Source organism: Oncorhynchus tshawytscha, linkage group LG06 (genome assembly GCF_018296145.1).
Source record: "Oncorhynchus tshawytscha isolate Ot180627B linkage group LG06, Otsh_v2.0, whole genome shotgun sequence".
NCBI classification, from domain to species: domain Eukaryota; kingdom Metazoa; phylum Chordata; class Actinopteri; order Salmoniformes; family Salmonidae; genus Oncorhynchus; species Oncorhynchus tshawytscha.
Genome location: NC_056434.1, coordinates 69,414,619 through 69,440,449, shown reverse-complemented (window position 1 = coordinate 69,440,449; position 25,831 = coordinate 69,414,619). Strand labels below are relative to the sequence as shown.

The following is a 25,831-nucleotide window of genomic DNA, read 5'->3' as shown; positions in this document are numbered from 1 at the left end:
TCTACACAATTCCTGGAAGCTAAAAATGTCCCAGTTCCTCCATAGACTGCTCACAAGTAATGTCACCCATTGAGCATATTTGGGATGCTCTGGATCGACTTGTAAGACAGCAACAATATCCAGCAACTTCGCACAGCCATTGAAGAGGAGTGGGACAACATTCCACCGGCCACAATCAACAGCCCGATCAACTCTATTCAAAGGAGATGTCACTCTGCATGAGACAAATGGTGGTCACACCAGATACTGACTGGTTTTCTGATCCACTCCCCTACCTTTTTTTTAAAGGTATTTGTGACCAACAGATGCTTATCTGTATTCCCAGTCATGTGAAATTCATAGATTTAGAGCCTAATGAATGTATTTTTATTGACTGATTTCCTTATGAACTTTTTAAATATTTGAAATTGTTGCATGTTACATTTATATTTTTGTTCCGTATAAATAAGATGAATTGTTTGAACAACAATATTCAGAAAGCGTCACATAAAATTGTTTTCGAAATATGCCTTCACTGGAATTTGACCCCATTCTCTGTCGTCAGTGAGTGTTCTATTGTCCTCTAATCTACCTGCTTAGGTACCATTCAGGTGAGGCTACATGGAACAATCCTAACTACTGTACATTGTAGGCCTAAGTACGGTGTCCAGTCGAGGTTGGTGTTTGAAAGCACTGGAACCACTGCGAATTCAGTGGGATCTCGCATTTTGCAAAACACAGTTTGAAACACCATGTGATACAATGAAGCTTCGGATGTCATTGATTACGTGATAATGTTCTTTGAAACAAGCATTTGTACATTTTGTCGGATCAGTAGTGCTTTAAACACTGCATCGGCACTCCTGTATCAATCGTCCCATCACAAAAAGTTATTGAATATTGTGTTGTAGGACAGCTGAGCTGACTGAAGACGAGGCATTCAACTCGCAGTTGACATCGGTTCCATGGTCTTTGCATGACGTGATGAAACTCTGAAACTAAGTTGCAAGCTACTTTTGTAGCAAGTCGTTGTAGAACGAGTGTCTCATGAAGCACATTCCAGACACTGGTTCTTGCCATGTTGGCAAAACTGTGAGTTGACAGAGAAATATCAGTTAGCTAGATGGGCTAGCCAGCTGCAGCTATCCCCAAGCAATGCTAGCTAACTGCTGTCAGCTTTGCTAAACACAAGGTTAGCGCCGGCTTCAGCCTACACATAGACTGAATTAGCTAACCATCTTGAGATGGTGAGTCAGTCAGGAAGGGAGAAGTCTCCAAATTCAAAACTTCTCTCCATAGCAAAGCTAGCTTCGTTGACCTTGCTGTCACTACTCACTACTGCCCTTGGTTTGTTGTGATTGAATGGCAGTCACACACAAGAACAACCCACATCAAACCCAACATTGTGCCCACTCAGAGGAGAAGGAAATGGTCATTTCATACCAAAATGAAACGTGTGATTATATGGAGTATACTGTGCCAGTCAAAGGTTTGGACACCTACTCATTCAGGGGTTTTTCTTTATTTTGACTAGTTGTTACATTGTAGAATAATAGTGAAGACATCAATACTATGAAATAACACACATGGAATCATGTAGTAACCAAAAAAGTGTTAAACAAATTCAAATATATTTTACATTTTTCAAAGTAGCCACCCTTTGCATTGATGACAACTTTGTATTCGCTCAACCAGCTTCATGATATGATTTGAGTGAAATCGAGGCCTTATTTTTCTCTGTTAAGATGTGATCTGCAGTATGAATACGCTCAACTCAGCCGCTATGTATGCAGCTGCAAACTGGGACCACAAAAACCAGTATAGATGAGGTTTCCTGTGAGAGGAGGGAATGAGGGAGCCTCTTCCAGCAGGCTTGTGAGCCTGACGTGTCTGACATGGAGATTTATTTCAAACTTGCCCAGGGATTACATCCGTATGCATTTACTCCGGCCCAGACACACCACAAAATCTGTTACTGGACTACTGGATGTAAGGGACGACGTGGTCACTACATTGTTAAAGTCTGTGTGTGTGTTATGTCATCTACTCTCCCTGGTCCCAGCATTGGCAATTAAGTCACATCACCATAGTAACTCCAGCTCCCGGGTGCATTATGGCTCATTGAACAGGTAATGCATGTACTCACAACAGAAAAGCACAAGATGTAGTGTTTTGTGTGCGTTTGTGCCTGAGTGTGTGCGTGTGCGTGTGTGTGTATGCATCCTTCCAGAAAGCAGCAGGAACCTATCAGAATCCTCTGGTGTCTGCTGTGTTTGAATAGTTGTGTTCCTGTTACCTGTGGTTGTGTCCAGTCATGGAGACAGGTACAGCTTTATGGGTGGGCCTTGCCCACCCTACCATACCACCTTGCCCATCCAAATACAAATATTGATAATTTATTTGACAGAGATGCACGGACAGAAAGACGCATCAATCTCAGATAAATCATCAGAGCGAGCAAAACAGCACCCCTCTGTCTCAGTATGTGTAGACCAAGTATCTGATGCGGTCTGGACCAAATGAGTATGGCATGTCATACTATTTCTGGCCAGACTGAATCAGATGCATGGGCTACTTATAGAGGGGCGCTGTTTTGCCCGCTCTAATGCTTTCTCCAGTGACATATTTTAAGCAGAGGAAGAGGTTGAAGCGAGAGGGCTCACTCTCACCAAAATCTGTCAAGAATAAGACAAAGCGTTTTTATGGGCATAATATGCAGACCTATCCCTTCGTGTGCACAAGCACGTGGTGAAACACTGGAAAACGGTGAGAAGTGAAGTGGGCGGGAGACCGTTGGGTAGCACGAACGTGGCGTGGGAGGCGGTGAAAAAGTTCAGTATTTCCCAACTTTCTGCAAATCACCAGCGGCGACAGCTGGGCAATGACCAATCAAATCGAGTGGTTCCCATGATGAATTTGACGCTAGGTAACCCAACGCTGGAGACTTTCTTCAGCAAAGATGGCTGACAAAAATACTAGGATGGAAGCAAATGTTAGTAATTATAATGTCATTAGGAATCATGTAAAACATTTACAGTTGAGAATATGTTAGTTAATGTAGAGACAAACAATTATGCATATGAAATTATGGAAGTGAAAATGGCTATTTTGCAAGCTAGCTGACTAGCTAACATTAGCCAGCTAGCTTTATGGGCATTGTAACATGAGTTTAAAATTGTAATTTGGGTTGTTTTAATGTTTTAGGGACTCCTGAGAAAACAGACATCTAAACTATGAAATTGTACATATGGAATCATGTAGTAATCAAATCAAAATGTGTTTCATATTCTTCAAAGTAGCCACCCTTTGCCTTGATAGCAGCTTTGCAGACTTTTGGCATTCTCTCAACCAGCGTGAGCTGGAATGCTTTTCCAACAGTCTTGAAGTTGTTTCCACATATGCTGAGCACTTGTTGGCTGCTTTTCCTTCACTCTGTGGTCCAACTCATCCCAAACCATCTCAATTTGGTTGAGGTCGGGTGATAGTGGAGGCCAGGTCATCTGATGCAGCACTCCATCACTCTTCTTCTTGGTCAAATAGCCCTTACACAGCCTGGAGGTTTGTTGGGTCATTGTCCGGCTGAAAAACAAATGATAGTCCCACTAAGTGCAAACCAGGTGGGATGGCTTATTGCTGCAGAATGCTGTGGGAACCATGCCGGTTAAGTGTGCCTTAAATTCTAAATAAATCAGACAGTGTCACCAGCAAAACACCCTCACACATCACACCTCCTCTTCCATGCTTCACGGTGGGTACCGCACATGTGGAGATCATCTGTTAACCTACTCATCGTCTCACAAAGACACGGCAGTTGGAACCAAAAATCTAAAATTTGGACTCATCAGACCAAAAGACGGATTTCCACTGGTCTAAAGTCCATATGTAAAAAAACGAAAAAGAAACGATATATACAAGGGACACGACACGACAGGACGACTTACTGCTATCTCTTCCAAGATGGTGTAGCAGTAAGTCGTCCTGTCGTGTCATGTCCCTTGTATATATAGTTTCTTTTTCGTTTTTTTACGTATTTTTCTTCGCATATCTCTTTAAAAACATTTTGCTAAACCTAAGCTTCCAAATACTCTCCTGCAACCCGCCTCACCCAATGTAGCTATTTTTCCTAAAGTATTTATATTTACTTCGGAACCGGAATCCCTCAACTGAAGCTAGCCAGCTAACCACCAGCTATGCTAGCGGTCTTCAGCTAACCGGTCATCAGCTAACATTTAGCTCGGCAAGCTCTCGCCAGTTCGAACAACGCGACTCTAACCAGAGCATAACGGACCTATTTATTTTTCATCCCCGGATTCATCCCCGGATTCCCACCGCAAACGGAACATTTTTCAGCTGGATCTTCACAACTAGCTATCTAGCTAAACCGCAACCCCGGATGATTACTCCTGGCTAGCGTTTCCACCCACTTAGCTTGAAGCTAGCCCGGCCAGCACACCTGTGCTACCACCGTAGCATACTCCTGGGCTACAATACCCGGGCCCACGACCGGTCTATCGATGTCACCGCATGAAGAGGAATAAACAGACTCACCCCATCGCGACGTCCACCAAAGGCTAACTCTCTAGCCCTCGCTATCTCCCTGCTTGCTAATTCGGCCTGCTAACTGCTAGCTTGTCTAGCTCCGGTCCGCTAACTGCTACCTTGTTTAGCCCGGGCCTATGAACTGTTAGCTTGTTAGCACAGGCCTGCTAACCGTCTGAATCGCCGCGTCCCAAACACTCACTGGACCCATATTTACTTTCTATCTCTTTTTGATTTTTAATTTGTTTATACCTTCCGGAAACCTGCCTCACCCAATGTGATACGGAATCGCTATTATTTTTTACTTTTTAGAACACACTCAAGAACCTCCAGAAGCTAACCAGCTAACTAGCTACAAGCTATTCAGTCATTGTTAGTTTTTTTTTTAGATAACACTCGCCAGTCCAGCTTCCCTCCCCCATCCACCGCTGCCCCCTGGACACTGATCTCTTGGCTACATAGCTGATGCACGCCGAACTGTCCATTAATCACGGTACTCCATTCTGCTTGTTTGTTTTATCTGTTGGCCCCGTTGCCTAGTCAACGCCATTTTACCTGCTGTTGTTGTGCTAGCTGATTAGCTGTTGTCTCACCTACTGTTTTAGCTAGCTTTCCCAATTCAACACCGGTGATTACTGTATGCCTCGCTGTATGTCTCTCTCAAATGTCAATATGCCTTGTATACTGTTGTTCAGGTTAGTTATCATTGTTTTAGTTCACAATGGAGCCCCTAGTTCCACTCTTCATGCCCCTGATAACTCCTTTGTCCCACCTCCCATACATGCGGTGACCTCACCCATTACAACCAGCATGTCCAGAGATACAACCTCTCTCATCATCACCCAGTGCCTGGGCTTACCTCCGCTGTACCCGCACCCCACCATACCCCTGTCTGCGCATTATGCCCTGAATATATTCTACCATGCCCAGAAACCTGCTCCTCTTATTCTCTGTCCCCAACGCTCTAGGCGACCAGTTTTGATAGCCTTTAGCCGCACCCTCATACTACTCCTTCTCTGTTCCGCGGGTGATGTGGAGGTAAACCCAGGCCCTGCATGTCCCCAGGCACCCTCATTTGTTGACTTCTGTGATCGAAAAAGCCTTGGTTTCATGCATGTCAACATCAGAAGCCTCCTCCCTAAGTTTGTTTTACTCACTGCTTTAGCACACTCTGCTAACCCTGATGTCCTTGCTGTGTCTGAATCCTGGCTCAGGAAGGCCACCAAAAATTCAGAGATTTCCATACCCAACTATAACAACTTCCGTCAAGATAGAACTGCCAAAGGGGGAGGAGTTGCAGTCTATTGCAGAGAGAGCCTGCAAAGTAATGTCATACTTTCCAGGTCCATACCCAAACAGTTCAAACTACTAATTTTGAAAATTATTCTCTCCAGAAATAAGTCTCTCACTGTTGCCGCCTGCTACCGACCCCCCTCAGCTCCCAGCTGTGCCCTGGACACCATTTGTGAATTGATCGCCCCCCATCTAGCTTCAGAGTTTGTTCTGTTAGGTGACCTAAACTGGGATATGCTTAACACCCCGCCAGTCCTACAATCTAAGCTAGATGCCCTCAATCTCACACAAATCATCAAGGAACCCACCAGGTACAACCCTAACTCTGTAAACAAAGGCACCCTCATAGACGTCATCCTGACAAACTGGCCCTCCAAATACACCTCCGCTGTCTTCAACCAGGATCTCAGCGATCACTGCCTCATTGCCTGTATCCGCTACGGAGCCGCAGTCAAACGACCACCCCTCATCACTGTCAAACGCTCCCTAAAACACTTCTGTGAGCAGGCCTTTCTAATCGACCTGGCCCGGGTATCCTGGAAGGATATTGACCTCATCCCGTCAGTTGAGGATGCCTGGTCATTCTTTAAAAGTAACTTCCTCACCATTTTAGATAAGCATGCTCCGTTCAAAAAATGCAGAACTAAGAACAGATACAGCCCTTGGTTCACCCCAGACCTGACTGCCCTCGACCAGCACAAAAACATCCTGTGGCGGACTGCAATAGCATCGAATAGTCCCCGTGATATGCAACTGTTCAGGGAAGTCCGGAACCAATACACGCAGTCAGGAAAGCTAAGGCCAGCTTCTTCAGGCAGAAGTTTGCATCCTGTAGCTCCAACTCCAAAACGTTCTGGGACACTGTGAAGTCCATGGAGAACAAGAGCACCTCCTCCCAGCTGCCCACTGCACTGAGGCTAGGTAACACGGTCACCACCGATAAATCCATGATTATCGAAAGCTTCAATAAGCATTTCTCAACCGGCTGGCCATGCCTTCCGCCTGGCTACTCCAACCTCGGCCAACAGCTCCGCCCCCCCGCAGCTCCTCGCCCAAGCCTCTCCAGGTTCTCCTTTACCCAAATCCAGATAGCAGATGTTCTGAAAGAGCTGCAAAACCTGGACCCGTACAAATCAGCTGGGCTTGACAATCTGGACCCTCTATTTCTGAAACTATCCGCCACCATTGTCGCAACCCCTATTACCAGCCTGTTCAACCTCTCTTTCATATCGTCTGAGATCCCCAAGGATTGGAAAGCTGCCGCAGTCATCCCCCTCTTCAAAGGGGGAGACACCCTGGACCCAAACTGTTACAGACCCATATCCATCCTGCCCTGCCTATCTAAGGTCTTCGAAAGCCAAGTCAACAAACAGGTCACTGACCATCTCGAATCCCACCGTACCTTCTCCGCTGTGCAATCTGGTTTCCGAGCCGGTCACGGGTGCACCTCAGCCACACTCAAGGTACTAAACGATATCATAACCGCCATCGATAAAAGACAGTACTGTGCAGCCGTCTTCATCGACCTTGCCAAGGCTTTCGACTCTGTCAATCACCATATTCTTATCGGCAGACTCAGTAGCCTCGGTTTTTCGGATGACTGCCTTGCCTGGTTCACCAATTACTTTGCAGACAGAGTTCAGTGTGTCAAATCGGAGGGCATGCTGTCCGGTCCTCTGGCAGTCTCTATGGGGGTGCCACAGGGTTCAATTCTCGGGCCGACTCTTTTCTCTGTATATATCAATGATGTTGCTCTTGCTGCGGGCGATTCCCTGATCCACCTCTACGCAGACGACACCATTCTATATACCTTCGGCCCGTCATTGGACACTGTGCTATCTAACCTCCAAACAAGCTTCAATGCCATACAACACTCCTTCCGTGGCCTCCAACTGCTCTTAAACGCTAGTAAAACCAAATGCATGCTTTTCAACCGATCGCTGCCTGCACCCGCATGCCCGACTAGCATCACCACCCTGGATGGTTCCGACCTGGAATATGTGGACATCTATAAGTACCTAGGTGTCTGGCTAGACTGCAAACTCTCCTTCCAGACTCATATCAAACATCTCCAATCGAAAATCAAATCAAGAGTCGGCTTTCTATTCCGCAACAAAGCCTCCTTCACTCACGCCGCCAAGCTTACCCTTGTAAAACTGACTATCCTACCGATCCTCGACTTCGGCGATGTCATCTACAAAATAGCTTCCAACACCCTACTCAGCAAACTGGATGCAGTCTATCACAGTGCCATCCTTTTTGTCACTAAAGCACCTTATACCACCCACCACTGCGACTTGTATGCTCTAGTCGGCTGGCCCTCGCTACATATTCGTCGCCAGACCCACTGGCTCCAGGTCATCTACAAGTCCATGCTAGGTAAAGCTCCGCCTTATCTCAGTTCACTGGTCACGATGGCAACACCCATCCGTAGCACGCGCTCCAGCAGGTGTATCTCACTGATCATCCCTAAAGCCAACACCTCATTTGGCCGCCTTTCGTTCCAGTACTCTGCTGCCTGTGACTGGAACGAATTGCAAAAATCGCTGAAGTTGGAGACTTTTATCTCCTCACCAACTTCAAACATCAGCTATCTGAGCAGCTAACCGATCGCTGCAGCTGTACATAGTCTATTGGTAAATAGCCCACCCATTTTCATCTACCTCATCCCCATACTGTTTTTATTTATTTACTTTTCTGCTCTTTTGCACACCAATATCTCTACCTGTACATGACCATCTGATCATTTATCACTCCAGTGTTAATCTGCAAAATTGTAATTATTCGCCTACCTCCTCATGCCTTTTGCACACATTGTATATAGACTCCCCCTTTGTTTTCTACTGTGTTATTGACCTGTTAATTGTTTACTCCATGTGTAACTCTGTGTTGTCTGCTCACACTGCTATGCTTTATCTTGGCCAGGTCGCAGTTGCAAATGAGAACTTGTTCTCAACTAGCCAACCTGGTTAAATAAAGGTGAAATACATTTTTTTTTTTTAATTGCTTGTGATTCTTGGCCCAAGCAAGTCTCTTCTTCTTATTGGTGTCCTTTAGTAGTGGTTTCTTTGCAGCACTTCGACAATCAAGGCCTGATTCATGCAGTCTCCTCGAAACAGTTGATGTTGAGATGTCTGTTACTTGAACTCTGAAGCATTTATTTGGGCTGCAATTTCTGAGGCTGGTAACTCTAATGAACCTATCCTCTGCAGCAGAGGTAACTCTGGGTTTTCCTTTTCTATGGCGGTCCTCATGAGAGCCAGTTTCATCATAGGCTTGATGGTTTTTGTGACTGCACTTGAATAAACTTTCAAAGTTCTTTTGGATTGACTGACCTTCATGTCTTAAAGTAATGATTGACTGTTGTTTCTCTTTACTTATTTGAGTTGTTCTTGCCATAATATGGAGTTTGGTTAAATACCATCTTCTGTATACCCTACCTGGTCACAAAACAATTGATTGTCTCAAACGTGTTAAGAAGGAAAGAAATTCCACAAATTAACTTTAACAAGGCACACCTGTTAATTGAAATGCATTCCAGGTGACTACCTCATGAAGCTGGTTGAGAGAATGCCAAGAGTGTGCAAAGCTGTCATCAAGGCAAAGGGTGGCTACTTTGAATAATTTTTTGGTTACTACACGATTTCATAGTTTGGATGTTTTCACTATTATTCTACAATGTAGAAAATAGTAAATAAAGAAAAACCCTGGAATGAGTAGGTGTGTCCAAACTTTTGACTATTGTTCTCAATTTAAAAACAATGCCAGTGGACAATGTATATGAGGCTAATAATTATACGGATTACAATTATACACTTCAACAGTGTTTACTGGACCAATCCTGGTCCTGGGACATCAATGTTTACACATTGTCACCGCAATAGACTAGAAACATGATTTAACTAGTTAAAGGCTGATTTGTAATGAATATATACAGAAACAGATTTTTTTTTAAAACAGTACACTACACTTTCTATGCATCATGTAAATACTCTAAAACCGGTTCATCTCACTACCATGGCGCTTTGAGATTTATTTTAATCTGCAAAACCCTTACGCACCACTGCACTTTGTGTACCAGGGTTGGCTGGCCTTCTCTAGTCACTCGTAGGCTCAGGCACTGGTATACTTTTATTTACATAGCAATTTTGGTTTTATTACCATTTTATTTGGACATATGCATTGTTCAGAAATGTGGTGGGTACTCTCTTCGTTTGCAGGACTTTATCCTACTAACTGCTCCAAATGTCGGAACTGAATTTGGTAAAAGGGCTATTATGTACTCGGCGCCATCGTCTTGGAACGCCTTACAAAATACTTTTAAACTGGAAGAACTTGTCCCGATTGGTGTTTTAAAATCACTGATGAAGGATTTTGATTCCCTGACCTGTTAATGTTTTTAATTTGCTGTTTAATGATTTTGTTATACTCTTGTGAATTCTATGGTTTTTACTAGATTACTTGTAGTTTTGCATGTTGTCTGTCTGTAATTGGTGCTGCCCATCTTGGCCAGGACACTCTTAAAAAAGAGATTTCACATCTCAATTAGCCCTTCCTGGTTAAATAAAGGTTAAATAAAATAACAAATCTGAGGACACAGGATAGGTGTAATCAAAAGAGAGACTTCATTTCAACCAGCAGAGAATGTCAAACGCTTGATTGAAAAGTTCATTATCCAAGTGTTATAAAAACATAATACTTGCATTCTTAGTTAAAGGTTTAAAAATGAAATAATCATCAAAAAAATATAAATCCAAGTTCAATCTTCAATGCAGGCCTGGTGTGCATTATTAAAACATAAGGAGAAAGGAGGTGAGGAGAGAAGTGTGAGAAGACCAAGGGAAAGTGCTAAGAACAGGAGCAGGGAAGACAGCATATGATTGATGAGTTACAGTGCAGCTAAACTTAATGTTCTCTCAGTTCATCACAACACTTTAATAATACTTCCTGTTGACCAGACCAAGTGACCTTTCACTTCTGATCATGCTGTGCCTTCTATGTAGCCAGTTCAGATGCGGGAGGTGTTCACTGACACAGCTGATATAACCTAGAGGCTTTAGGGAGAAGGGGGGAGAGGGATGAAGTGAACGAGAGACTTATTGAGAAAATAAGGTCGTTAAAGACAATGTTCAACAGGAATCGGTGTGTGTGTGTGTGTGTGTGTGTGTGTGTGTGGCCTCATCTGGCGCCCACACTGGCTGCAGTGTGCTTTACACTGAAAAACATGCACAGACACATGAGGACAAACAGTATAGCGTAGGTATATAACTGGAAATAATGAAGTGTCTTCTTAGTGATGAAGTGTTGGTCCTCTTGCCTAATTTGGAAGGAGCCACAGTTATGCACCTGAGCCTGCTTAATACACAACTCAGTCCATCAATCAGATTGATACACAAGTGTGTATGTGTGGGTTATAGGGTGTCTAATTGTTCCTTTTTTTCAATATGGTTGACTCTTAAAAGAGGACGGTTTGTTTTTGTACAGACATCACCCTTAACTACATAAGTGACTTACCTGAACAACACCCTCACCTGAGAAGTAGAAATCAAAGGGAGAGAAATTGGGAGTTGAATAACTGCAGTTGACATAGCTAAGTAAATGGAACAATACTCTGATTGCAATGTGGATGGCTCTTAAAAGAGCCTTTGGTTGTGCATAGTGTAGTCTATGGTGTTGCCAGGGAACAGCAGCCTCTTCAAAGAAGCAGGAGGTGAAGGTCTCCTGCACATGGATTCCTGCATTCTTCTATTTATTGAAACAAACTATACAAAACAACAAAACGAATGTGAAGCTATATATGTTAAGTGCAGACACAGACAATAACCCACGAAATACCCAAGGAATATGGCTGCCTAAATGGGGAGACTCTGGCGGATCCGGACTGCGACCCGTCGTGGTAGGTTCCGGACTGTGGCCGTCGTAGGAGGTTCCGGACTGCGACCCGTCGTGGTAGGTTCCGGGCTGCGACCCGTCGTGGTAGGTTCCGGACTGCGGCCCGTCGTAGAAGGTTCCGGACTGCGGCCCGTCGTAGGAGGTTCCGGTCTGTAGACTGTCCCGGATGCTCTGGACTGGTTGTAGCCAGACGCTCTGGACTGGACTGTCACCGGATGCTCTGGACTGGCGTACCTGTAGGCCTGGTGCTGGTGGACTGGCGGTACTGGGCTCACGCACCTCAGGGCGAGTGCTGGAGGAGGAACAGGCGAGGACCCTGCACCTGGAGGCCTGGTGCGTGGTACCGGCACTGGCGGTACCGGGCTGAGGACACGCACCTCAGGGCGAGTGCGGGGAGGAGGAACAGGGCGAACTGGACCCTGGAGACGAACTGGAGGCCTGGTGCGTGGTACCGGCACTGGTGGTACCGGGCTGAGGACACGCACCTCAGGGCGAGTGCGGGGAGGAGGAACAGGGCGAACTGGACCCTGGAGACGAACTGGAGGCGTGGTACCGGCACTGGTGGTACCGGGCTGAGGACACGCACCTCAGGGCGAGTGCAGGGAGGAGGAACGCACAGGAAGCCTGGAGTGTAGAGCTGACACAACCCGTCCTGGCTGGATGTTTATACTTGCCCTGCAAATGCATGGCGCTGGCACAGGACGCACAGGGCTTTGCAGACTCACAGTACGCAGAGCCGGCGCAGGATATCCTGGTCCATGGAGGTATACTGGAGACCAGGAGCGCTGAGCCGGTACCCTCCTTCCTGGCTGGATGCCCATTCTAGCCCGGAAAATGCGAGGAGCTGGAATAGAGCGCACCAGGCTAGAAATGCGCACTGGAGACACTGTGCGTTCCACCGCATAACAAGGTGCCAGACCAGTAACACGCTCCCCACGGTAAGCACGAGGAGTTGGGTTTGGTCTCCTACCTGACTCAGCCAATCTCCTCGTGTGCCCCCCCAAAACAATCTTGGGGCTGCTTCTCGGGCTTCCGTGCTAGCCGTGTACCCTTATATCATCGCCGTTCCTCCATTCTCCTGTATCCCTCCTCGCACTGTTCCATCGAATCCCACGCGGGCTCTGGTACTCTCCCCGCATCGATCGACCACCTCTCTATCTCCTCCCAGGTTGTTACCCACTCATCCTTCTCCCGGGTCCATTCTTCCACAAAGCGCTTTCCTCCCTTTCATGCTGCTTGATCCTTGTTTGGTGGGTTATTCTGTCACTTTCGTTGAATGGAGGAGACCAAGGCGCAGCGTGATGTGAATACATTCTTCTATTTATTGAAACGAAGAACACTAAACAAACTATACAAAACAAACGTGACGCTATATATTATAAGTGCAGACACAGGCAACTAACACATAGACAATAACCCACGAAATACCCAAGGCATATGGTTCACAATCAGAGACAACGATAAACAGCTGCCTCTAATTGAGAACCAATCTAGGCAACCATAGCCATACATAACTCCTAGACTAGTAAACACCCATAGACATACAAAACCCCTAGACAGGAACAAAAACACATACATCACCCATGTCACACCCTGACCTAACCAAAATAATAAAGAAAACAAAGAATACTAAGGTCAGGGTATGACACCTAGTCACCCAACCTTGCCATTCCCTACACGATAAGGCAATCGTTTTGAAGGAATCTCCAGTTCAAGGTATCTGTAGGAATATGGAAGATAATGTCATCACCAGGTCATTGTGGATTACTAAAGTATAATATCTCTTAAAACAAATCATAACATTGGATAGATGCATCCCAGCTAGCAATGAGGAATCGACCCAGAAGCGGCCCTCTTCTGAGGGGATCGGAACTGATTGAATCGGCCAGGAATCAGGTGTCGGATTCGGCCCGGAATCAAAATGAATGACTGCCCATAATCGTCCCAAGTACATTGGGCCGTTTCCGTCTAACGGAATTCAGCCGACTTTGCCGGCATCTTACCAGAATCCCCGAAGAAGCGGCCCGATGTAAATTTAAATGAGTGTATACAAAATTACCCGATTTAGTAATTTTAAATATTCAAATAAACACATACAAGAACACACACATACATGCAATAGTGCCAGACATGCACACAAACATATACAGTTGGCATTGCTGTTATGATTTTAATTGTCCTTGATGTCATTTGTTTAAATGTCTTTTTATTATTTTTAAATTGTTTGCTGTTTTCTTCAGTCTTTTCCTTTTTTCTCTTTAGTTCATTCTCTTGGTTGTTGGTGCATTGGGGGGTTCTTGGGGGAATGGAATTGATTCTATTTTTATTTTTCTTCCTGGGTGGGACTGTGGGAGAGGTCTCGAATGGTTAAGAGAAAGCTATTGGGGAACTATGGGGGGTTCTTGGAGGGTTCGGGTTCACGTTTTTGGCCTGGTGGTAGATCAGGATGCTTCTGTGTGTCGCTCTGAATGGGAATCTGTTGGATGACTGGTATGATGTAGTTGTTGAGCGGCTTCACTGCAAGTATAGTGTATGTTTTGAATATTCAATAAATAAATAAATAAATCATTATATATAAAAAACAATAGTACTATTATACATTTTATACATACGATTGTACCCATCCACAAAAAAAAAACATTTTGTGTCAGAGGAAGCACCATACACCTGGTGACCGTGTCAGCGTGCATGTGCCTGGCCTGCCACAGGAGTCACTACAGCGCGATTGGACAAAGGCATTCCAGCCAGCCAAACCCTCCCCTAACTCGGACCACGCTGGGCCAATTGTGCGTCGCCTCATGGGTCTCATTCAAAATACTTCACCAGGGAGCATGACTTAGCCACAGAGCATAATTAGCTTCTTTTTTTGCTGTGGATTGTTTCAAATCACAATTGTGTAGGCCTATAGTATGCCTATTTGGAAGCGCACAATTTGAGTAGTGCTCGTGGCACTAGTTCTAGCTGATTGAGTTGCGGTTGTCAGTGATAAGCATTTAAAATATGTGTGAAGATAATGTGTTGTGAGTATAGTGTAGCAAGATCAAGGGTGTGGGGATTCCATGTCACCAAGTTCAGTAACAAAACAGGCACGCAAAGGGGAAGTTTATTAGGGATCTTTGCACACGGGGAAAGAAGAGGGAATTCACCAATCACCACAGTCCACAAGCCGTTCCGTTTTCCGTTTCATTGTTTGCGGAGTTCACAACCTGCTACACTTGTGAGAAACAAGTTTTGGTTAGTTTCATAACCATTAAAAATGCAATGTTTTTTGTTTTGTGTGCTCCATGTGCACAATGAGCATGTGTCTGGTTTCTTTGTCCTGACAACATTGCGGGAGCACACCTGAGCACGCACAGAAGTAGGCCTACCTGGTCTGCTGCGTGCAAAAATAAATAAATAAGAGTCATTTCTGATTGTCATAACTCATATACAGCGGTCTGTCCCAAGCTCACTGGCAAGGGAAACTCAGAGGGCCCGGAATAGGCTAGTTCAGAAAATGTTGCAAGTTCGCTATAGGGCCCCACAGTGGAGGTGTCATAAAACCTACAGTAGCGGTCAAACGGGGAAACGGTTCCAATCGTTTTTCCACCATTAATTTTTCCCATAGGGGATTTTAGAAACACTTAAAATAAGGGCTGTGTTTGGTGTAGGTTTACCCTGACATAACGTTTTGATGACCATGTAAATCTCTCTAGGACAAGGTGACTTTATCAATATATTTGCCTGTATTTACTCTGATTTGAAAATGCTAATTAGAATGAAACTAGACATCCTGCAAAACTACAAATCCCTGCAAGCCTCTGCACATCTAGCTGACACCTTTGCTAACAGGTATTGTCAATTTAAAACTTGCACAAGACGGTTCACAGAATTGTCAACTTAAACACATTTTCCAATGTATTCATTACTATATTTAGCTAACATTAGATAGTTAATCCTGAGATTCTTTCCTTTGCCTCGATTTGGCAGTCTCGTCAGGATTGTGGCATTTGTAGTTCTTTATGATATCCACATTAGCAGCAAATTTAGTATTTCATTTTAGGGGGGTAAATACAGGCAAATATATTGATCAAAGTCACCTTGTCTTAAGAGAGATTTACATGGTTATGGAAACGTCACACCAGGGTAAACCTACACCAAACACAGCCCTTAATATGTGTTTCTAAAATCCCCTATGGGAAAAATGAATGGTGGAAAAACAATTTGAACTATTTCCCTATTTGACCTCTAGGTTTTATGATTATTATTACTCATACTGTGGTACTCTATAGCGACGGCTTCAGGCTGAATCCAGTTAATTATTTGATACAATGGTGCACTTCACCGACAATAGCTCAAGTCAAGAGATAGAAAGGGAGGCAGACAGGCAGAGTATAGAGATGAATGTGATTGAAAGAACCAGAATTTTCATCAGGATATTTTGAACAGTTTTTTTCCTGGCTTTAGACCAATGTATTTTACTTTATTGAAGATTAAGTTGTAGGCTTACTGCTGTATTGGCTCATTTCTTTAGCCACCAATGGATCTGTTTATCAATGTGTCAATGTGGCAGAGGCTGGTGCTCTCGACTTCATTGAATTTTAACTTTTCAATTTGTATCATTTTACTTCAGATTTTTATGATTAACAATGTGACAATATATATATATTTTTTTATACTTTGTTTTTATTGTAGGAACACAAAGAAAGTACAAATAAAGTCAAATAAAAGAACAACAACAAAAAAGATCTGTCAGTTACAGTGTACTTCATACCTTCATCATCATATCATCATATTAGTTACATTGACATCTTTGAATTAGACCTTTTCCAAGTACGAAACCCATTTTTCCCAGTATTCTTGACCTCTCTCCTGTTGAGTTCTTAAAGCAAAGGTCATACCCTCCATGTGGTGTATTTCTTCTACAATGTCTATCCATTGTGTCACTGTGGGAGGGTCTTTATGTAGCCATTTCCTAGTGATAGCCTTTTTACTGGCTGCCAGTAGGACCTTCAAGAGGTACTTTTCTCTATTGTGTAAGTTATCAGGTATTTCACCCATGTACAAAGAAATGAATTTTTGTCCTATGTCAAATCCCATTATTTTTCCAATGTTAGATCTTATTTCTCCCCAGTAAGTTTCGATTGCGGGGCCAAAAGATATGAGAGTGGTCCGCCCTCAATAGACCGCATTCTCTCCAAAAAGGGTGTAGTGAGCCAGTCTGTTTTGACTGAAACGTATAACATTCTTCCAACAGAATTCTCTCCATGACCTTGAATTGGTGGAGCTTTGTTGAGTCTCTAATATGTTCAACCATGTTTCATCAGTTATTTCAATGTTAAGTTCCTCCTCCCATTTCTTTTTAATATAGTTTGTAGAATGTTTCTTTGAGTATTGAATACCCAAGTAGAGATTTGAAATAGTTTTTTTGTTACTCCCCAAGTTGTATGCGTTAGTGAATACTTTGATTAATTTTGGAGATGCTCGAGGGTCAGTCACTTTTATCTCCCTTAAGAAATAGTGTCGAACTTGTAGGTATCTGTAGAAATCTTGTTTATCCAAGCCATGTTTTTCACTTAGGTCCTGGAAGTTATCTAGGTTCCCATTCCTTATAATTGTACTGAATGATGTGATGCCTTTCTGCGTCCTGCTGTCCTGAATTGCAGAGATGAAGCTGGGGTCGTATGCAGGCCAACTCAGCAGTTTGATCTCTCTGTCTAAATTATTTTGCTTAATTAACTCCCCTAAACCATGTTTTCAGAGAGAAATAAATCCACTGATTTTGTCTATTGTATATTTCTTTTACCATGTACTTATATCCCTAAACTGACTGTATGGGTATCTCTGTCAAAGTAGTCTCGATGTCTTTCCATTTGGATTCGTATTCTGAATTGCACCAACACACCAGAGGTGACTAATAATCTTTTAGGTTTGGTATCCCACAGTTTTTGGTAACTGTAATGTATATCTAGTTCTTGGTCTCTTACTGTTCGAGATAAACCTTGATATCCGTTTATCCCATTCCCTAAACTGTTTAGGCGGTGTTTCTAAGGGCAGTGATTGGAACAAATACAGTAACCTTGGCAGGATGTTCTTTTGATTGTTTCAATTCTACTACTAAGATCTAAGGGAAGTGAATTCCACCTGTCCAGGTCATAATAAATCTTTTAGGTTTGGTATTTAATGGCCATACCCCCACAGTTTTTGGTAACTGTAATGTTGTATATCTAGTTCTTGGTCTCTTACTGTTCGAGAAAACCTTGATATCCGTTTATCCCATTCAAATGCTTTTTCTGCATCTAGGCTGATTAATATTGCACTTGTCTTATTCTTTATTCTAGCGAGTAATGTTTTGATCACTGTGAAACAAATGTAGTAATCCCATCACACTGAATCAAATGCTTTTTCTGCTCTATATTGTCCTGTGTCTGCCTATTTTGTATTTTGTATGAAACCAGTTTGATCTCCGTCAATCAATTCTGGGATTATGTTCTCCATTCTTTTGACTATTATTGATGCATATAGTTTATAATCTGTGTTAAGAATTGCGATAGGTCTATATGAACTGCATTCTTTCTTATCTTTACACTCTTCTGGGATTACTGATATGATGGCCTCTCTCCATGACGGTGGGAGATCCCCTCCCTCAGAGTCCAGTTAAAACAGGCCTTAAGTAGAGGTGTTAGTTGTTCTCTGAAGGTCTTGAACCATTCTGAAGGGAAGCCATCAGTGCCGGGAGACTTGTTGACTTTTTGTTGAGATATTGCTTTATTAATTTCTTCGGTGGATATTTCTGAAGTTAGTCTATCATTTTGCTCTGTCCCAATTGAGGGGAGATCAAGTGAGTTCAAAAAGTGCTCTATTGTCTGTGCATCTGCCTTCTCTGGTTGCTTGTACAGATTTGTGTAATATGATTCAAATGCATTCTGTATTTCATCTAATTTGCATGTGATCTTTTTTGTTTTGGTGTCTTTTATTTTGAAAATGGTATTCTGTGCTTGTTGTTTCCTGAGTCTCCATGCTAGTAATTTGGTTGCCTTTAAGCCTGCTTCATAATATCGTTGTTTCAGGAACCTAAGCTTTTTCTCTACTTCTTCTCTATTAATCTGGTCAATTTCCTGTTTTACCTTTTGAATCTCTCGTAATATAAGAGCGTCTCTGTATTGACTATGAGATCGTTCTAAGTTTCTTAGGGTTTCCTGTAATTTCAGCAGTTTCTGTGCTTTAATATTTTTCTTGAGAGATGATGTGGCTATGATCTTCCCTCTAATAACCGCCTTAGCTGCATCCCACAATATAGCAGGAGATACTTCCCCATTATTATTATTCTGCAGATAGATGTTCAATTCTGTCTTTATTGATTCCTTGAATGCTGGATCATTCAGTCTGCTTGTATTAAGTCTCCATATGGTATTTCTTGGTTTGCTATCAAGGTGTAGAGTTAGGTAAACTCCATTATGATCTGATAAGTCGCTCTGCCCGATCCTACAATCCTTAAGCCTGTGTCTATCTGCACTGTACATAAAAAAGTAGTCTAACCTGGAGTATTCAGTGTGGCGGGCTGAGTAAAAAGTAGTCTAATCTGGAGTATTCAGTGTGGCGGGCTGAGTAAAAAGTAGTCTAACCTGGAGTATCCAGTGTGGCGGGCTGAGTAAAACGTAGTCTAACCTGGAGTATCCAGTGTGGCGGGCTGAGTAAAAAGTAGTCTAACCTGGAGTATTCAGTGTGGCGGGCTGAGTAAAAAGTAGTCTAACCTGGAGTATTCAGTGTGGCGGGCTGAGTAACAAGTAGTCTAACCTGGAGTATTCAGTGTGGCGGGCTGAGTAAAAAGTAGTCTAACCTGGAGTATTCAGTGTGGCGGGCTGAGTAAAAAGTAGTCTAACCTGGAGTATTCAGTGTGGCGGGCTGAGTAAAAAGTAGTCTAACCTGGAGTATTCAGTGTGGCGGGCTGAGTAAAAAGTAGTCTAACATGGAGTATTCAGTGTGGCGGGCTGAGTAAAAAGTAGTCTAACTTGGAGTATTCAGTGTGGCGGGCTGAGTAAAAAGTAGTCTAACCTGGAGTATTCAGTGTGGCGGGCTGAGTAAAAAGTATATTCCTTATCGGTCCTGTGGGTGTCACGCCATACATCGAGCAGTCCTAGATTCGGCAATATCCTATTCATCTTTTTGGCAACTAGGCTCATTTTCCTATTTTGGTTTGTGCTGTCCAATTTTGAGTTTAGAATTGTGTTAAAGTCCCCTCCACAGATAAGAGTGCCAGTGGTTTCTGTGGCAATTAAATCAAACACCTTCCTGTAGAAGACCATGTCACTCCCTGGGGGTGCGTATACATTAAATAATGTAACTTCCTTGTTATCCAGTTTACATTTAACAAGTATAAATCTACCCTCCTTGTCTTTTATTTCTGACATAAACTCAAAATTAACTGAATTTGGGATCAATATTGCAACTCCCCTTCTACCCATTTTGTAAGAAGAAAAAAAAGTATTCCTATATCCCATTATCTTGAGTTTCTCGTGTTCAGGTGTGGATAAGTGAGTTTCTCGTGTTCAGGTGTGGATAAGTGAGTTTCTCGTGTTCAGGTGTGGATAAGTGAGTTTCCTTCCAGAATAGTATGTCAACTCTCTCCCGTTTCATCTTTGCTATTACCTTACTTCTCTTGATGTCACTCCCCAGTCCGTTTACATTGAGACTGATGACCTTACTTCTCTTGATGGCACTCCCCAGTCCGTTTACATTGAGACTTATGACCTTACTTCTCTTGATGGCACTCCCCAGTCCGTTTACATTGAGACTTATGACCTTACTTCTCTTGATGGCACTCCCCAGTCCGTTTACATTGAGACTGATGACCTTACTTCTCTTGATGGCACTCCCCAGTCCGTTTACATTGAGACTGATGACCTTACTTCTCTTGATGGCACTCCCCAGTCCGTTTACATTGAGACTTATGACCTTACTTCTCTTGATGGCACTCCCCAGTCCGTTTACATTGAGACTTATGACCTTACTTCTCTTGATGGCACTCCCCAGTCCGTTTACATTGAGACTTATGACCTTACTTCTCTTGATGGCACTCCCCAGTCTGTTTACATTGAGACTTATGACCTTACTTCTCTTGATGGCACTCCCCAGTCCGTTTACATTGAGACTGATGACCTTACTTCTCTTGATGGCACTCCCCAGTCCGTTTACATTGACACTTCTGACCTTAAATTCCCCATGATGCATCGATATAAATAAAAAACCCTGTGCACCATATCTGCCTGCTTATCATGAACCTAAAAATGAACGAAAAATCAAGAACGATAATAAAGTAAACCAAAGTGGGAAAATACTTTGGTATTTGGACTCCCATGTCAGAGGACTGTCTCTTGCCTCTGGGGTTTGAGGGGATGAGCCTGTCCGCAGGATGGGCCCCTCGCTCAGATATGAAAATGCGTGACGTAGTCATAAACAAGACCTGGTTGAACCGAAAATAATAAGGGCGCCTATTTCGTCGCTTATACACATCGGTTAATTACAAGTGAAAACTATATCGGTCATGCTTGCATATCATGAATCCTCCCCTCGATATGCCCTTCTGTCGCCCCGTTGTCAATGTGTCATTAATCCTTAGATAATATATATGCTATTAACGTGACACTACTTAGTGTGTTCGTAAAGAACACATGCTTTTGGCTACTCACCCTTCTTCAGCATTGGGGGAAAATAGGGGAGATATTTTACCTATTGCAATGTCAACCGTAACAACCCAAAGTCTTAACAGCTCGCGGTAACTATTAATTCTGTTAAATCCGATTCAGTGTCTTACATCTTCCCGTTGGAAATGCCTGAGTCTCTCTCGGATGTGAACGTCCTCTCGCCGAGAGGGTTTCCCTCTTTCTCCATGACCCTGCTTGTCAACAATGATCCATGGGAGAGCCTGCTCGAGTCTTTCCATTGGTGATGTCACCTTTCTCCTGGCGGTGTACTCCACTGGGAAGCCCCTTGACTTCAGGTCCTCAGCCGCCTCGTCTGCATGCTCGTATGTAACCGGGCCATTTTCCAGAAATACCTGCATTTTTGCCGGGTATGGTGTTTGGAAGCGAATACCCTTCTCTTTAAGTGCTTTCAAGGTGTAGAGTTAGGGGTGTATTCTTTCCTTCTTTTCGGTATCTCTCCCGCGTAGTCATGATCAAAGAACACTTGTTGGCCTTGGAGGTTAACAGGCTTTTTCCAGGTTGCATGTAAGACTTTCTCTTTGACTGAGAATTTTAGGAACTGTACTACTATGGATCTTGGTGGGGCGCCGCTGGAGGGTTTTGAGGCCAGAGCTCGGTGTGCTCTCTCGATTCCCAGGTCAGTGTCGTCTTCAAGTATGCCCTTGAATAGACCCTCCACGAAGTTGGGCATAGAGTCTTTTTCTGCGCCCTCTACTACGTTATAAAGTCTAATGTTGTTTCGACGTGAGAAACCTTCGAGTTCTGTCACTTTTGTCTGTAGTGCGTGTTGGCTTTTCAGTGACTGTTCAAGTATTTCCTTGACTGCGGAGATCCATGTGTCCGTTTCCCCAATGTGCTGTTCTGCGTCCCCCATTCTTGCTGTGAAGTTCTAATTAGTTTTCTTCCAGGTTCTGGTTAATGTCCTTCTTGAACTCATTTAGTTATTTTCTTACATCTTCTTGAAGTTCCTCTCATAAGCCTGTGAGCGCCTCGCGCAATTCCTCCTTCATCACCTCATGAAATGAGGGTTCTTTTGCTGCTGCTATCTTATTTGCGCTAGCATTAGCCATTTCTGGTTCGTCGACGATTATATCTTCTGCTGTCTTGTTACGGGCTGTTGTTGTAGCTCCGTGACCTTTTCCATTTTGCGAAAGTTATTATAATGCTCAGAGTAAATACTTGAATTTAGGGGGTGAAATACCCAACCGATGTGCAGTATGAAAAACTAGGCAGCCATTTCCTAAGTTGTGTCACCGGAAGCCCAATGTGACAATAATTTTGAGAAACCTAAATGATATTATTGAAATAAAACTGTTCCACTAAATAATCAAATAAAAATAATCAACTGGCACACAGATCGGTAGAAATGGTAGGATAAGTTGTAAGCTTCCCCAAACTTGAAACTCATGAGCTGCCTATGGTCTTTACTATAACACCCATAAAAAATGAATGCATAGGAGATCCTATGAAAAGATTTGCCTGCCTATGGTAATCAATGGCCAATCCAACGAATTTGTTCTGGCGCCGGCCCTGCATGGAGAAGGCCTCTGTCCCCTAACATGTAGAGTCTGCTCAGTGCTCCCACAGCTTAATGAGAAGGAAAGGGGATACCTAGTCAGTTGCACAGCTGAATGCATTGCATCTGTCTTACACATTTAACCCTCTCTGAATCAGAGAGGTGCGGGGGGCTGCCTTAATCAACGTCAACGTCGCCCGGGGAGCAGTTGTTGTGGGGGTTCATTTTCAGAATGACAGATTTTTTTCCACCTTGCTAGCTCGGGGATTCAAACAAGCAACCTTTCGGTTACTGTCCCAACGCTCTAACTGCTAGGCTACCTGCCTGGGACACGCGTCATCAGAGAGCCCCAGAGAGAGCCACTCCAGTGTTTTGGTATGGGGGGGAGAAAGACACACACAGTTGGCCTTTCTGATACACCAAGGTTGAAATAAACACTTCAGATCATAAATAGAAGATTGTCCTACAAAGACAAGACAAAATTGTCTGCAGTCTTGTGCAGGTTGCACAAACAAACACAAGGACAGACATTCTATTTATTTCAAGGATCTGTATTAATGTCTATGATTACAGTCACACAACATGGACCCATTCTTGGTTCTCGGGTCAGCGTCCACATGTTATCATCCTATCTGCCTGCTCCTCAACATGTGGACAGGCGAGCGAAGCTGTGATTTGTTTTTAATCCCTGTTTTGATAAATATAGTAAGGGCTATTATTAGCAGGCATTGCCAAATCCTAATGTCAGGCCCTGTTGCATCTTGGGAGCTGCATTGAGTTGGAGGCGGTGGCCTGAGGACATGGTGACCCAGATGACTGAGCCGCCAGAATGATCACCCCAGGGCCTCCGGAGCACGCCACCGCAGACCGTGTTGCCGTAGGGATGCTCCTAATGATCTCATCTTATTCCGACTTACCAGATTTTCGGAGCGCTGGTATCTAATAATGGGAATGGGGCTGAGCTCTGCATCCTATGTGACATTCTTACATTCTGAAGAACACATTCCATGAACTCTGCACTGCTAGCTACAATCTAGCCTCACACGACCGACAGATATATCCACATATATGTCATGGAAGTCAAAATATATTTGTACAGTATGTGAATATTATGGGATGTATTCGCTCCACTGTTAACATTTTTTGTTGGTGGCCCACTCTTTTATGGTATACGCACCTAACAGAGTGTGATTTTAACTCTTAACAATATTCTCTTGTTCCATCCCAGGATATGACCTCTCAAGCATTACTACTGAGGAGGGTGCCGGGTGGGCGACTCGAAGGCTACTACAGGAATCCTGGGACAACGAGACAGACCCTCTGTTGGGCCCCCCGTCCAAAAACTGCACTGAGCCAGGTAGGTCAGGCCTCGATTTGGAAGTTGAGATTCATGTTTTTTTGCCAGATTGGTGTAACTATTTAGCCAACAGGTAAGATTCCAGGTAGGTCTTGTCCTAAAACCTAATACGGTGGGGAAGTCTGATACACACACACACACAACACACACATCTCCTATTCCCACAATTACAAAGTGTATGTTTACAGACATGCCTGCTATATTGCAACCTGTGTTTTCCTGCAGTGGCTGAAATGTGTTTGGTGTCGTTTTCCCCGTCTCTGTAAAACCAATTGCTCAGATAGCAGGAAGTGAGAGATTCTGTTGAAGATTCAAATTGAAGCTTCAGAATGAGTGTACATGGCACTCCTATGGGGAAGACCGGAGGGATTCCTGGAGGATATACTGTAGGGAAGACTGGAGTACAGATGAAAGAAAAGAAAGTACCAGTTGAGAATTCAGATACACATGGCAGACGGGGATAGTGTTTTAGGTAGTGCTGTGATTAGGGAATGTTTGGTAATGATTCATTGTCATGCAAATTACCATGGTTAATGTCATAATTGTAATGTTGGAAAAATGTTTGAGCTTGTAATGCAATATTGTAATAAACACGATGGGAGAGAGAGCTGTTTTCACACGCAGGGCGCAGCAGGTGTTTATTTGTAAAGGACCACAGGAGGAGGCAGGTAGCTGGGTCCAGGGGCAGGCAGAAGGTCATAAACAGGGGGTCCAAAAAGGCAACAGTACAGGCAGGGAAAAGGCTAGTAACGTCGTCTGGGAGATCAGGTAATAGGTTGATAACAGGAAATCCGATAGGCTAAAGTACAGGGAGAGAATAGGCAAAAGACATCATTAGTGAGGCAGGCAAAACTATCATACATGGGAGGATTAAATTACAGGAAACCCAGCACTCCGACTAGAAGTGTGTCACAAAACAAACAATACCTCACAATGATGGGGTGCAAAGAACTGAACTAAATAGTGTGTGATAATGACATACAGGTGTATGAACAGGTGATCAGAATTCACGTGATTGGGATCTGGAGCGTGAGCTGCGTTCAGGGGATCTATGTGTTTGGGAGTGTGAGCTGGAAGCAGACGTTACAATTCTAATGCATATTTAAATATTAGCTACAACACAGGGGTGACACCCCAATCTTAAACAATAGATTTGACCACTTTTGGAAATGAAGCTGACTGTCGTTCTGCTCATAAACTTTTCCCACTTCATGTAAAGCAAAAATACTATAGGGTAAGGGTAAACTATATCTACTTGAATATAATGTTGAATCCCCATTTCTCCTAACCTGAATGTATGAAGATGATTGACTATTCAATTTTTTTAGTTTGATTATTGTCCATAATTGACAGTTATACGATTTAAACGATAATTCTGCCTTCCCTATTTTTACACATTATTCTATCAATATTATTGCTGTTTGAGCTTTAATGGCACTTGGTGTGTTTGCATTGCCCGTGGGTGAGTTGGCGTGTGTGTTTTTTCCGTGGGCGTGTGTGTTTTTCTGGGCACTTGTGTGTTTTTCTGGGCCCTTGTGTGTGAGGGTTTTCCATGTGGAATCCTGGGGTTTA

General features: G+C 43.5%; 1 protein-coding gene across 1 annotated transcript in view; it reads left to right on the top strand.

Annotated features, from left to right (window-relative positions):
* slc24a3 (solute carrier family 24 member 3) overlaps window positions 1–25,831 on the top strand; it is a 98,879-nt gene that overhangs the window by 30,188 nt on the left and 42,860 nt on the right. Inside the window, exon 2 of the mRNA XM_042323571.1 lies at window positions 24,131–24,259. Coding sequence (XP_042179505.1) covers window positions 24,131–24,259 — 129 coding nt within the window. The remainder of the gene's footprint in view (window positions 1–24,130; window positions 24,260–25,831) is intronic.